At 40.7% G+C, this 14,727-nt stretch overlaps 1 protein-coding gene across 1 annotated transcript in view; it reads left to right on the top strand.

The window, feature by feature from the left end:
• Positions 1-14,727, top strand: part of LOC130917686 (latent-transforming growth factor beta-binding protein 4-like) — a 71,638-nt gene that overhangs the window by 7,567 nt on the left and 49,344 nt on the right. The window contains exons 2-4 of the mRNA XM_057839324.1: positions 3,162-3,208; positions 7,507-7,699; positions 9,821-9,975. Of these exons, the coding sequence (XP_057695307.1) occupies positions 7,572-7,699; positions 9,821-9,975 (283 nt within the window). The 5' untranslated portion in view covers positions 3,162-3,208; positions 7,507-7,571. The remainder of the gene's footprint in view (positions 1-3,161; positions 3,209-7,506; positions 7,700-9,820; positions 9,976-14,727) is intronic.

The raw sequence follows: 14,727 nt of genomic DNA on the forward strand, positions 1-14,727 counted from the left end.
CACACTGTGAGTAACAATAAAATCCTGGACGCGAGGTCGCGTCCCGGTTCTCGCTGACGCTCTTTGTGGTGCTTCCTGGCGGCCGATGTCCACAACACGCGCAAAGCAAACGCTTCCTGTCGCACGCGGACGTGAGCTCGCGCCGCTTGAGCATTTTTTTCTCCTTTAGTGTTGACGCGCCAAAATGGATGCGTCCACTTTAGATCATAGTTTGGAAGTGACAAAAGGGCTCGAGTTTGTTGGGAGATGATTAAAAGAGTTTTTTTTTAATTTTTTGTAATCACTTTGGATTGTTGCATTATTGTCTTTTCAATGTTTTTTTTTTCAATTTTTTATTTTTATTTTTATACTTGTTCATTTGCAATACTCATTTTCAATGAGTATTTGTTGTTATTATACTGTATTATTTTAGTTTACATATTTTAATAAGTTTTTCTTATTTTTACCTCTCTCTTTGTTATCTATTATGTGTATTTAGTTACCATTTTGATTTTTTTTTTTTTTTATAATTCATCTTTTTTTTTATTGATGATTTTAATCTTTGTTCGGTTGGTTTGTTTCCATTCATGTTTTATTTTGCACTTATTTATTTTTTAATTTATGACTTGTTATTAATTACTTATTGTTTTGTTTTTCTTATTTTTCAGCTTTTTGATATTTATTTTATATATATATTTATTTGACTATAAATAATTGTCTATAATTATCATTTTTTAATATTTTTTTTTCTTAATTGTTTTTTTTTGGGGGGGGTGTTGGGGTTGGTTTATTTCTATTTCTGGTATATTTTCCACTTATTTATTTTTTAATTTATGACTTATTATTATTAATGATTTATTGTTATATTTACTATTTTAGTTTATATATTTTGATCATTGTTGTTGTTTTTTGTTTGAACTTTTTGATATTTATTATATATATATATTTGACTATATAATTGTATATTTATAATTGCTATAATTTTCTAAAATTATTTTCTTGTTTTTTTTTTATATTTGTTTTGTTAATTTATGTATGTATATATATATATATATATATATTAGGCCTGAACGATATTGGAAAAAAACTATTGTTGCGATTTTTTTGAGGTGTGCAATATATTGCGATATTATATTGCGATAGTAAAAAAAAATATATATATATATATATTTTTTTTTTTAAATTTTAAAGAAATTTTCACTAGATGACTTGAATAGCTGTTTGGAAATACTTTGCATGACACACCGTGACCACAGTGTATTCATATAATACCGTTTCATTTGTGAATGATTAAGATTGCTGTATTATTATGAAGGGATCCAGGAAGCCATGTCTGCACAAAATAGATAATTTATTGAACACAATATTTGACACTTCAACAGCAGCAAATACATTAAATGACAAATAAAAGAGCAGGTGCATTCGTCCCATAAGTTTTTGACAAAATATAACAATAAATAAAAACTTCGGTAAAATAACAACAAAGTTGTAAACATATTTGAACAAAAATATTAAATATGACAAATAAGAGTTGTTCACAAACTATAACAATAAATAAAAACCTCAGTAAAACAATAAGGTTGTCAACATATTTGAACATAAATATTAAATCTGTCAAATAAAAGTGCAAGTGCATTAGTCCCCTGAGTTATTTCCACAAAATATAACAATATAGAACTGCAAAACTGCAACAAAGTTGTAAAAATATTTTTAAAATATTAAGTATCAAAACTTTATGTGCAGCTGTACTATAGTTATTTGAAAAATACGATTTACAATTAATTTAAATATAAAAGAAACAGAAACTCAATTGAACTTGTAAATAATTGAACTGAATAACAGCAAATAACTGATGAATAACAGAACCATTTTAACTCCCAAATTTCCTGCCTTCCTGATAGCTGTCACATGAATAAAAAGAAGAAAAGACATTCCTGCAGCTGTGTTATGTATTTGTCTGCATATCGTCCACCTTCCTTGCTCAGCAATTCTCAACTGGGTCTCATAGGTTTTTGGCCAAGACTACTAGTTTATCCACCATTGCAGGCTTGAGACAAGAACGTTGGCACGTAACAATGTTCCCACCTGTACTAAAAAGCCTCTGATGGGAAGCTCGTAGCAGGAATGCATAGATACCTGTGTTTTAAATGGTCCCACATGTTCGACGGATTACTTCTTGTTGAGGCAACCACGGCGAGGCACTGTCAACAGGGCTGTTTTTTGTTCCTTATATTCTTGTCGATAGCCAAAATACTTCCAAAACTCCTTTTGGAGACAGTCTTCCCTGTTCAACGTGTTGCTTGCTTTCACTTTGAAAACGGCCCCTCCTCCCTCCGCTCTGCTGTTCGGCCCTCTCCTCCCTCCACTCCGCTCTAGCAGGGGAGGGGGAGGAGGAGGAGAGGCTGTGCGCTCTCCTTCCCGCTCCTTGCTCAAAACAAACGTTTGTGGATTTAAAAAAATGAAATGAAAAAACTATCGCACGTCCTTGCGATGGGACTATTGCGCATGCGCACATCGCGATGGCGATGTTTAAACGATATATCGTTCAGGCCTAATATATATAATAGGTTTATTATTTATTTATATTAATTATATTTGTTTATGGTTTATTTTTATTTCATATTTATTTTTCCACTTATTTATTAATTTATTATTAATTACATAGTATTTATTACATTCCTTATTTTAGTTTATATATTTCTTTGTTCCTTCGATATTTAATTTATATTTATTATACATATTTAGTTAACTATCATTTAATTTTTATAATTGTTAATTTATATATTTTTTTTATTTCAAATTTTTTTCTAAATTATTTATATTTATTGTTGTTTACTTATTTTGATTTTTATTTATTTTGTATGTAAATTAATCATCACAATTTTCACATATTTTTGTCTTTTATTTTAATTTTTAGTATATTTTGGTAGTTTTATGACATTTTTTTTTTTATCATTTTAATTTCATAATTAATTGATGCATTTATACTTAGTTTATATGAGTTTATACATTTTTTTATTTGCAGTTATTATGCAGTTTAGTTTGTCATTCTGATGGGTGACCACAATAGTTAGTGTAGCATGTTTAGTTCTCATGTACTATATCCACTTTCAGCATAATTATAAAAATAACCATGACTATAAGCTTAAAGTCATATTGTAAACGTGTTAATGTCCGTGCAGATGTTCAGATCCGGTACTGCGGAGGACAAACAGCACGTGCGTCAAACGTGAGTACCAACTTTCAAAATCCGCTTTCATTATTTCTTTTCCGTCCTACAATATGTTTATAGAAATCCAATCTATTTGAAATCAATAGTATAAAAAGCTTAGACTTCTGTCACCGTCAGTGGCACAAAACGAGTTCTCCTTATCATCATCGTCATCATTTGTCATTCATTCATTCACCCCCACCCTGTCAAAATGTATTTGACGCCTAGCGCCATCAATGGCCGCCAATGATTGAACAAAGAAGTCACCCGAAAATGCCCAGGAAGCAACAGGAAGTAACCCAAAATCAACAGGAAGTGACCTGGAAATGCCCCTAAAATCACAGAAAATGATCCAAATTAAACAGTAAGTCACCTTGTAATACCCAAAAATGTTTAGGAAGTGACCCAAAATCAATAGGATTTGCCCAATGAACAGGAAGTGGCTCGGAAATACCCTAAAATCAACAGGAAATGATCCGAATTATACCGGAAGTCACCCTGTAATGCCCTGAAATCTTTAAGAAGTGATTTAAAATCTTAGAGAAGTAACCCAAAATCAACAGGAAGTGACCTGGAAATGCCCCTAAAATCACAGAAAATGATCCAAATTAAACAGTAAGTCACCCTGTAATACCCCAAAATGTTTAGGAAGTGACCCAAAATCAACAGGAAGTGCCCATTGAACAGGAAGTGGCTCGAAGATACTGTAAAATCAACAGGAAATGATCCAAATTATACCGGAAGTCACCCTGTAATGCCCTGAAATCTTTAAGAAGTGATTTAAAATCTTAGAGAAGTGACCCAAAATCAACAGGAAGTGACCAATGAACAGGAAGTGGCTCAAAAATACCCTAAAATCAACAGGAAATTATCCAAATTATACTGGAAGTCACCTTGTAATGCCCCAAAATCCAGGAATTCACCCTGTAACGCCCGAAAATGTTTAGGAAGTGACCGAAATCAACAGGAAGTGCCCAATGAACAAGAAGCGGCTCGGAAATACCCTAAAATCAACAGAAAATGATCCAAATCATATCGGAAGTCACCCTGTAATGCCCCGAAATCTTTAAGAAGTGACTTAAAATATTTAAGGAGTGACCCAAAATCCACAGGAAGTGGCTCGGAAATACCCTAAAATCAAGAGGAAATGATCCAAAATACACAGGAAGTTACCCTGGACATGAAATCATCCAAATTATACAGTAAGTCACCCCGTAATGCCCGAAAATGTTTAGGTAGTGACCAAAAATTAACTGGAAGTGGCCAATGTACAGGAAGTGGCTCAGGAATACCCTAAAATCAACAGGTAATTATCCAAAATATACAGTAAGTCACCCTGTAATGCCTCAAAATGTTTAGGAATTGACCCAAAATCAACAGGAAGTGACTAATGAACAGGGAGTGGCTCGGGAATACCCTAAAATCAACAGGAAGTGGCCTGTAAATGCCCTTAAATAAACAGGAAATGATCCAAATTATATAGGAAGACCCCCCCATAATGCCCCAAAATATACAGGAAGTGACCCATGAACAGGAAGTGGCTCGGAAATACCCTAAAATCCACAGGAAATGATCCAAATTATAACGGAAGTCACCCTGTAATGCCCCAAAATCCAGGAAGTCACCCTGTCATGCCCAAAAATGTTAAGGAATTGACCCAAAATCAACAGGAAGTGACCAATGAACAGGAACTGGCTGGGGAATACACTAAATTCAACAGACAATGATCCCAGTTATACCGGAAGTCACCCTTTAATGCCCCGAAATCTTTAAGAAGTGACTCAAAATCAACAGGAAGTGGCTCGGAAATACCCTAAAATCAACAGGAAATGATCCAAATTATACAGTAAGTCACCCCGTAATGCCCCAAAATGTTTACGAAGTGACCCAAAATCAACAGGAAGTGACCAATGAACAGAAGGTGGCTCGGAAATACCCTAAAATCAACAGGAAATGATCAGAAATATGCTGTAAGTCACCCCGTAATGCCCCAAAATGTTCAAGAAGTGACCCAAAATCAACAGGAAGTGACCAATGAACAGGAAGTGGCTTGGAAATACCCTAAAATCAACAGGAAATGATCCAAATTATACCGTAAGTCAGCCTGTAATGCCCTGAAATCTTTTAGAAGTGACTTGAAATCTTAAAGAAGTGACCCAAAATTAACAGGAAGTGGCTCGGAAATACACTAAAATCAACAGGAAATGATCCAAAATATCCAGGAAGTCACCCTGTAATGCCCCCGAAATGTTTAAGAAGTGACTTGAAATATTTAACAAGTGACCCAAAATCAACAGGAAGTGACCAATGAACAGGAAGTGGCTCGGAAATACCATAAAATCAACAGGAAATGATCCAAATTATACCGGAAGTCAGCCTGTAATGCCCTGAAATCTTTTAGAAGTGACTTGAAATCTTAAAGAAGTGACCCAAAATTAACAGGAAGTGGCTCGGAAATACACTAAAATCAACAGGAAATGATCCAAAATATCCAGGAAGTCACCCTGTAATGCCCCCGAAATGTTTAAGAAGTGACTTGAAATATTTAACAAGTGACCCAAAATCAACAGGAAGTGACCAATGAACAGAAGTGGCTCGGAAATACCCTAAAATCAACAGGAAATGATCAGAAATATGCTGTAAGTCACCCCGTACTGCCCCAAAATGTTCAAGAAGTGACCCAAAATCAACAGGAAGTGACCAATGAACAGGAAGTGGCTTGGAAATACCCTAAAATCAACAGGAAATGATCCAAATTATACCGTAAGTCAGCCTGTAATGCCCTGAAATCTTTTAGAAGTGACTTGAAATCTTAAAGAAGTGACCCAAAATTAACAGGAAGTGGCTCGGAAATACACTAAAATCAACAGGAAATGATCCAAAATATCCAGGAAGTCACCCTGTAATACCCCCGAAATGTTTAAGAAGTGACTTGAAATATTTAACAAGTGACCCAAAATCAACAGGAAGTGACCAATGAACAGGAAGTGGCTCGGAAATACCATAAAATCAACAGGAAATGATCCAAAATATACAGGAAGTTACCCCGTATATCAAATGATCCAAATTATACAGTAAGTCACCCCGTAATGCCCCAAAATGTTTAGGAAGTGACCCAAAATCAACAGGAAGTGACCAATGAACAGAAGGTGGCTCGGAAATACCCTAAAATCAACAGGAAATGATCCAAAATATCCATGAAGTCACCCTGTAACGCCCCGAAATCTTTAAGAAGTGACTTGAAATATTTAAGAAGTGACCCAAAATCAACAGGAAGTGGCTCGGAAATACCCTCAAATCAACAGGAAATGATCCAAAATACATAGAAAGTTACCCCGGACATGAAATCATTCAAGTTATACAGTAAGTCACCTCGCAATGCCCCAAAATATAAAGGAAGTGACCCAAAATCAACAGGAAGTGACCAATGAACAGGAAGTGGCTCGGAAATACCCTAAAATCGACAGGAAATGATCCAAATTAAACCGGAAGTCACCCTGTAATACCCCAAAATCCTGTAAGTCACCCTGTAATGCCCGAAAATGTTTAGGTAGTGACCAAAAATTAACTGGAAGTGACCAATGAACAGGAAGTGGCTCGGAAATACTCTAAAATCAACAGGATAATTATCCAAAATATACAGTAAGTCACCCTGTAATGCCTCAAAATGTTTAGGAATTGACCCAAAATCAACAGGAAGTGACTAATGAACAGGAAGTGGCTCGGGAATACCCTAAAGTCAACAGGAAGTGGCCTGTAAATGCCCTTAAATCAACAGGAAAAGATCCAAATTATATAGGAAGACCCCCCCCCCCCATACTGCCCCAAAATATACAGGAAGTGACCAATGAACAGGAAGTGGCTCGGGAATACCCTAAAATCAACAGGAAATGATCAAAAATATACAGGAAGTTGACCTGGACTGCACCAAAATCAACAGGAAGTGCCCAATGAACTGGAATAGGCCTTTAAACACCCTAAAATCAACAGGAAGTGACTTGTAAATGCCCTGAAATCAACAGGAAATGATCCAAATTATTCACGAAGTCACCCCGTAAGGCCCCAAAATGTTCAGGAAGTGACCCAAATTCAACAGGAAGTGGCTCGGGAATACCCTAAAATCAACAGGAAATGATACAAAATATACAGGAAGTTGACCCAGACTGCCCCAAAATCAACAGGAAGTGCCCAATGAACAGGAAGTGCCTCGGAAATACCCCAATATCAACAGGAAATGATCCAAAATATCCAGGAAGTCACCCTGTCATGCCCGAAAATAACTCTCCCAAAATGAGTTTGACACCCCTGCTTTACAGGACGTTGTTTCCCCCGTTGCCGAGGCGCCTCCTGGTGCCCAAAAGGTGTCTGCGCACTTTCCAAGATGACAACACCACCTGCCAAGCAACTTCCCCCGCCCCCCACAGTCATGGGTCCTAACCCGAGTCATGAAGCTGCGGACTCGAAACCCAAAGGGAAAGCGGCAGGTCAAGTCAAGTCAACTTTTCTCAGGTGACAAAAAAAATATTAACACAAAACACTTGTACATACCTTGTATATACCTTTTTTAATAGTTTTTTAATATTTTACACTTTTGACTGTATGGTGTTTTGGTACCGTTGCAATACCCAAATTTGTCCTATAGGGGATCAGTAAAGGATTGTTTTAGCATATCTTAGCTTAGTTTATCTTGTTTGTTTTAGCTTATCTTATCTTATTTTACCTTGATCATATTACCTAAGCTTGGCTTTTTTAGCTTATCTTAGTTTAGCTTAACTTATTTTAGCTTATCATAGGTTTTATTTAGATTGGCTTGTTTTACTTTTATCGTACCTTATCCAGTTTAATTTCATTTATCTTAGTTTATCTGAGCTTCGCTCAGCTAACCATAACTTTTCTTAGCTTGTCTTATTGTAGTTTAGCTTATCTTGTATTAACTTATGTTAGCTTATTTTATCTTCGTTTAGCTTAGCTCATCTTACCTTAACATAACTTTTCTTAGGGTATCACAGTTTAGTTGATCTTACTTTGGCTTACCTTATCTTAGTTTAGCTTAGCTCATCTTAGCTTAATTTAGCTTATATTGTCTTACTTTAACTTATCTTAATTTAGCTTATTTTAGTTTAGCTTAGCTCATCTTTCCTTAGCTTTTCTTAGCTTGTCATAATTTATCATACCTTAACTTAGCTCATCTTACCTTAGCTTAGCTTATCTTACCTTAGCTTAACTTTTCTTATCTTATTATAGTTTAGTTCAGCTTATTTTACCTTATCTTAGCTCATTTACCTTAGTTAATCTAATCTTGGTTTAGTTCATCTTACCTTAGCTTACCATAGTTTAGTTAATCTTACTTTAGCTTAACTCATTTTAGCTTAGCTTAGTTTAACTAATCTTATCATAGATTCTTACCTTAGCTCATCTTACCTTAACTTAGCTTTTCTTAGCTTATCATAGTTTAGTTTAACTTACCTTAGCTTAGCTCATCTTACCTTAGCTTAGCTTAGTTTATCTTACCTAACTTAGCTTTTCATAGCTTATCATAGTTTAGTTTTTTCTTAGCTTATCATAGTTTAGTTTATCTTACCTTAGCTTGGCTCATTTTACCTTAGCTTAGTTTAGCTTAGCTTAGTTTATCATACCTAAGTTTATCATAGTTTAGTTCATCTTACCTTAGCTTGGCCTAGCTCATCTTAATTTTCTTTTTTTTTTTTTAGCTTATCATAGTTTAATTTATCAAAGTTTATCCTACCTTAGCGTAGCTCATTTTACCTTGGCTTAGTTTAGCTTATCTTAGTTTAGCTTATCTTATTTTAGATTAGCTTAGTTTGGTTAAGTTTAGCTCATCCTACCTAAACTTGGCTTTTCTTAGCTTATCATCGTTTAGTTTATCTTACCTTAGCTTAGTTTAGCTTATTTTAGTTTAGCTTATCTTATTTTAACTTAGCTTAGTTTGGTTTAGTTTAGCTCATCCTACCTTAACTTAGCTTTTCTTAGCTTATCGTCGTTTTGTTTATCTTACCTTAGCTTAGCTTAGCTCATCTTAAAGCTTAGCTTAATATATCTTAGCGTAGCTTAGTTTATTTTACCTAACTTAGCTTTTCTTAGCTTATCATAGTTTAGTTTACCTTACCTTAGCTTGGCTCATTTTACCTTAGCTTAGTTTAGCTTATCTTATCTTAGTTTATCTTACCTTATCATAGTTTAGTTCATCTTACCTTAGCTTAGCCTAGCTCATCTTACCTTAACTTAGCTTTTCTTACCTTATCATAGTTTATCATAGGTTATGCTACCTTAGCTTAGCTCATCTTACCTTACCTTAGTTTAGCTTATCTTATTTTAGCTTAACTAGGTTTGGTTTAGCTTAGCTCCTCTTACCTTAACTTAGCTTTTCTAAGCTTATCATCGTTTAGTTTATCTTACCTTAGCTTAGCTTAGCTCATCTTAAGGCTTAGCTTAATTTATCTTCTCTATTAGTTAGAAAAGTAACCTGACGCTATGTATTTATGCAAACATGCTTTATTTTATTTTGTGCATATTAACGTAAATACGTCAGAATTAGCCAAGTACTACTTTTTTTTCAAATTGAGAAATATCCACAAATATGCCGCGATGATATCGCCGCTATTTGTCCAGTCTGCGCGAGGCTCAAGCCGTCCTGACGAAGAAGATGGCGGCGGGAAGAAAAGACAAAATGGCTGCCGTCTTGCAGAAACATATCGAGAAGGAGAAGAAAAGACTCAACGCCCGCACCTCGTCTTCTCGCCTGGGCAGCAGACGCGTGCCCTTGGGTAACTATCCCCATCCCAAAATAGTCTTCTTTGGATGAAAAAAAATACATATTACCAATCATTTATTGATTTTGTGAACTAGAAAATGCAATTTCTGGAAAAATTTGCTGTGGTAGGTAAACACAAAGACAATTCTTTTCCTGTGGAGATCGGGTCACTTTCTGTTGATTTAGGGGCAATTTTGGGTCTCTTCCTTTTGATATCGGGTCACTTATTGTTTTGAGGGCATTGAGGGCTCACACCCTATTTATTACAGGTCACTTCCTGTCAATCGAACGGACGTATACGACTGAGCGAAGTAATAATATAGTCGTGGAATAACATAGATTGTTGCTTTTGCATTACATGCTAAAGTTCCAGATTTGGCATGCCGTTTATCTGGCTAAGCTAATCACGCTAACAACAGCAGAGCGTCCATTTCTGACCTCTTTTTGCTTATTTTCCCTCATGCTGAATGTTGAGATATCCTCCCGATGATTGACACGTTGCAAACACTCTCACATGGAGTGAAAACAAGCTGCCGGTGATGTCATGATTGAGGAATGGCGCTTTGGGGGCTTTGCGAGCTTCAGATAAGGCGTGCAAACAGGCTCGCTCAATCCTGACGCGATCTTTCCAACAAGCGACGCTTCCTGTCATTGTGCTGCTTTGTAGCCACACCCTCTTTTTAGCGGGGGATATTCTCCATACGCGACTTTGAACTCGATGCCGAAAGTGGTCGTGTCGGTGCGTCACCTCAATTAGGCATGGGGTGATACACTTAAACTCATGATATGTTGCAGGGTCACGATACGATATGTCACAATACTGTATCAAAAAATGGTCATAAATCATAATCATAAATAAAAAAAAAACATTAAAAGTTGGATACAGAATTTGCCAATGTATTTCCGGTTGACATCATGTGGGGGCCCGATAACCCAGGAAGGAGAGGAGGAGGGTCTAAGAGAAATGATTGGGAAGGGTGGAACGTACACAAATCAGCCTTGTGATCTAGAACCTAGTAATCATGTAAATCCCGTGTGAGTTTGTTGGCATCCGACCCCACGCCACCCCACCGCCAATCCCGGCACCGAGGCCCCCCACCCGAGCTCGCCCAATCACACCTAGCCACGCGCGAAGCCCACCAGACATGAGATAGACCCGCAGACGAGCGGAGACGTCGCGCAGGTGCCGCCCCAGGACTACGGCCTCCCCCAGCCAGCCAGCGCCAGGGGGTAGGGAGGCGAGCCAGCGCAGCCCATCTCTCCTCCCGCAGCCCAGCAAAGGAGCCGTCGTCATCCCTCCGGGATCCAGGGTGGTCCCCCGACCCATCCGCGCCCCCATCAACCGGCCTTCAGGAATGGGGTAATGGGACGCGCCACCACCCCCCACGCCGCCAATCCTGGCACCGAGGCCCCCCACCCAAGTGCGCCCAATCACACCCAGCCAAGCGCGAATCCCACCAGACATGTGATAGACCCGCGCGACGTTTCTCCACTCGTCTGCGGCCCCCCAAGCCAACCAGGGGCAAGGGGGTTGGAGGCGGGTCGAACTAGCGCAGCCCATCCCTCCTCATGCAGCCCAGCAAAGGAGCCGTCGTCATACCTCCAGGATCCAGGGTGGTCCCCCGAGCCATCCGCGCCCCCATCAACCGGCCTTTAGGAATGGGGTAATGGGACGCGCCACCACCCCGCACGCCACCAATCCTGGCACCAAGGCCCCCCACCCAAGTGCGCCCAATCACACCCACCCAAGCGCTAATCCCACCAGACGTGATAGACCCGCGTGCCGCTTCTCCACTCGTCTGCGGCCCCCCCAAGCCAACCGGGGGCAAGGGGGTGGGGTGGGGGGGGTTCGAACTAGCGCAGCCCATCCCTCCTCATGCAGCCCAGCAAAGGAGCCGTCGTCATACCTCCAGGATCCAGCGTGGTCCCCCGGGCCATCCGTGCCCCCATCAACCGGCCTTCAGGAATAGGGTAATGAGACGCGCCACCCACCCCACGCCGCTAATCCCGGGACCAAGGCCCCCCACCCAAGGGCGCCTAATCACACCCACCCAAGTGCGAATCCCACCAGACATGTGATAGACCCGCGCACCGCTTCTCCACTTGTCTGCGGCCCCCCAAGCCAACTGGGGGCAAAGGGCCAGGGGGTGGGGGGGCAAGTTAGCGCAGCCCATTCCTCCTCCTGCAGCCCAGCAAAGGAGCCGTCGTCTTACCTCCAGGATCCAGGGTGGTCCCCCGACCCATCTGCGCCCCCATCAACCGGCCTTCAGGAAAGGGGTAATGGGACGCGCCACCACCCTCCACGCTGCCAATCCCGGCACCGAGGCCCCCCACCCAAGTGCGCCTAATCACACCCACCCAAGCGCGAATCCCACCAGACATGTGATAGACCCGCGCACCGCTTCTCCACTTGTCTGCGGCCCCCCAAGCCAACCGGGGGCAAAGGGCCGGGGGGTGGAGGGGGGAAGTTAGCGCAGCCCATTCCTCCTCCTGCAGCCCAGCAAAGGAGCCGTCGTCTTACCGCCAGGATCCAGGGTGGTCCCCCAGGCCATCCGCGCCCCCATCATCTGGCCTTTAGGAATGGGGTAATGGGACGGCAACGCCCACCCGCCCACCCGGTCCACGAGCCACCACCGCGGCCCCCCCAACCGGCACGGCACATCGCGGGAGCCCCGACAGGCCACCAAGCCCAGGGCAGTGCGGTGCCCCCACCGGAGCAGGCGGTACCCAGCCAGTACGCCGGCATCCAGCCAGAACCCCGCTGCGGAGCGAGTGGCGGATACCCAGGCAGAAAAGAAAGGGGAAGGCGGAAGCAGTGGGGCGCCGAAAAGCTGCCACAGGGAAGTGCGAGACCAGAGGCCCGAACATTTCGGGGTCACTTCCTGTTGATATCGGGTCACTTCCTTTTGATTTAGGGAACTTTTCAGGGTCCTGTTGATTTTAAGCACTTCATGTTGAGTTGGGTGCATTTTCGGGTCACGTCCTATTTTCCTGGTGATTTGGGGACATTTCAGGGTCAATGCTTGTTGATATCAAGTCACTTCCTGTTGATTCGGGTTCAATTTGTGGTGACTTCCTATTGAGATTGGATTGCATTTCCTGTTTATTTTGAGCCATTTCGGGCAACTTCCTGTGGATACTGGGTCACTTTCTGTTGATTTGGGTACAATTTAGGGTCACTTCCTATTGGTATCAGGTCTCTTCCTGTTGATCTGGGGACATTTAGGGGTCACTTCCTGTTGATTTGGGTGCAATTTGTGGTCACTTCCTCTTGATATTGGGTCACTTCCTGTTTTTTGGAGGCATTTCGGGGTCGCTTCCTGTTGATATCCGGTCACTTCCTGTTGATTTAGGGTAATTTTGGGGTCAATTCCTGTTGATATTAGGCCCTGCATGTTGAGTTGGGTGCATTTTTGGGTCACGCCCTGTTTTCCTGTTGATTTGGGTGCAATTTGTGGTCACTTCCTGTTTATTTTGAGCCATTTCGGGCAACTTCCTGTGGATATTGGGTCACTTTCTGTTGATCTGGGTACAATTTCGGGTCACTTCCTATTGGGATCAGGTCTCTTCCTCTTGATCTGGGGACATATAGGGGTCACTTCCTGCTGATTTGGGTGCAATTTGTGGTCACTTCCTCTTGTTATTGGGTCACTTCCTGTTTATTTGGTGGCATTTTGTGGTCATGTTCTATTGATATCTGGTCACTTCCTTTTGATATGGGGGCATTTAGGGGTCACTTCCTGTTGATTTCGGTGCAATTTGTGGTCACTTCCTCTTTATATTGGGTCACTTCCTGTTTTTTGGGAGGCATTTCGGGGTCACTTCCTGTTGATATCTGGTCACTTCCTGTTGATTTCGGGTAATTTTGGGGTCAATTCCTGTTGATATTAGGCCTTGCATGTTGAGTTGGGTGCATTTATGGGTCACGCCCTGTTTTCTTGTTGATTTGGGTGCAATTTGTGGTCACTTCCTGTTTATTTGGAGCCATGTCGGGCAACTTCCTGTGAATATTGGGTCACTTTCTGTTGATTTGGGTACAATTTTGGGTCACTTCCTATTGGTATCTGGTCTCTTCCTGTTTATCTTGGGAAATTTAGGGGTCACTTCCTGCTGATTTGGGTGCAATTTGTGGTCACTTCCTCTTGTTATTGGGTCACTTCCTGTTTATTTGGTGGCATTTTGTGGTCATGTTCTATTGATATCGGGTCACTTCCTTTTGATATGGGGGCATTTGAGGTGGCCTGATATCCACAGACATTTCGGGGTACGATTCCTTTGTGCTTTGTTTGCACTAGTTGTTGGGACACCCCTCTGTTATTGAGAGAGTTGGTACGCTCCGTCAGCAGCGACGGGGGTGGCTGCGATCGACGTGATCACTCGAAACTAATATCTCAAAAGGCTATAAAACGATAGCAGCACAAACGTAGCATAATTTGGATGGCACCATTTTTAGCCATATTCAATCAATATACATATAAATTTGCGTCTAATGGAGGGACCAACTTCACCGAGGTCCCATAGACGGCAATAGACGTCCAATCTCAGTTACTCAAATCAGTGTAACGTTTTGCTACCCACTTCTGCTAGCCAAAAAATGTTTTGAGAACTAGCGGGTTAGCTCATTTGACTTCCTGTTTTTTAAAGTGGCACATTTCCTTTACCGACGCAGACTGACCAATGTTTATGTTGAGACATTTTCCGACCTTTATGTAGTCTGCTGGGACCCCCGTTAGCACAAAAAGTACAGTTAGGCACTTTTCGAGGT

The sequence above is a fragment of the Corythoichthys intestinalis genome, chromosome 6, assembly GCF_030265065.1.
Source record: "Corythoichthys intestinalis isolate RoL2023-P3 chromosome 6, ASM3026506v1, whole genome shotgun sequence".
Lineage (NCBI taxonomy): Eukaryota > Metazoa > Chordata > Actinopteri > Syngnathiformes > Syngnathidae > Corythoichthys > Corythoichthys intestinalis.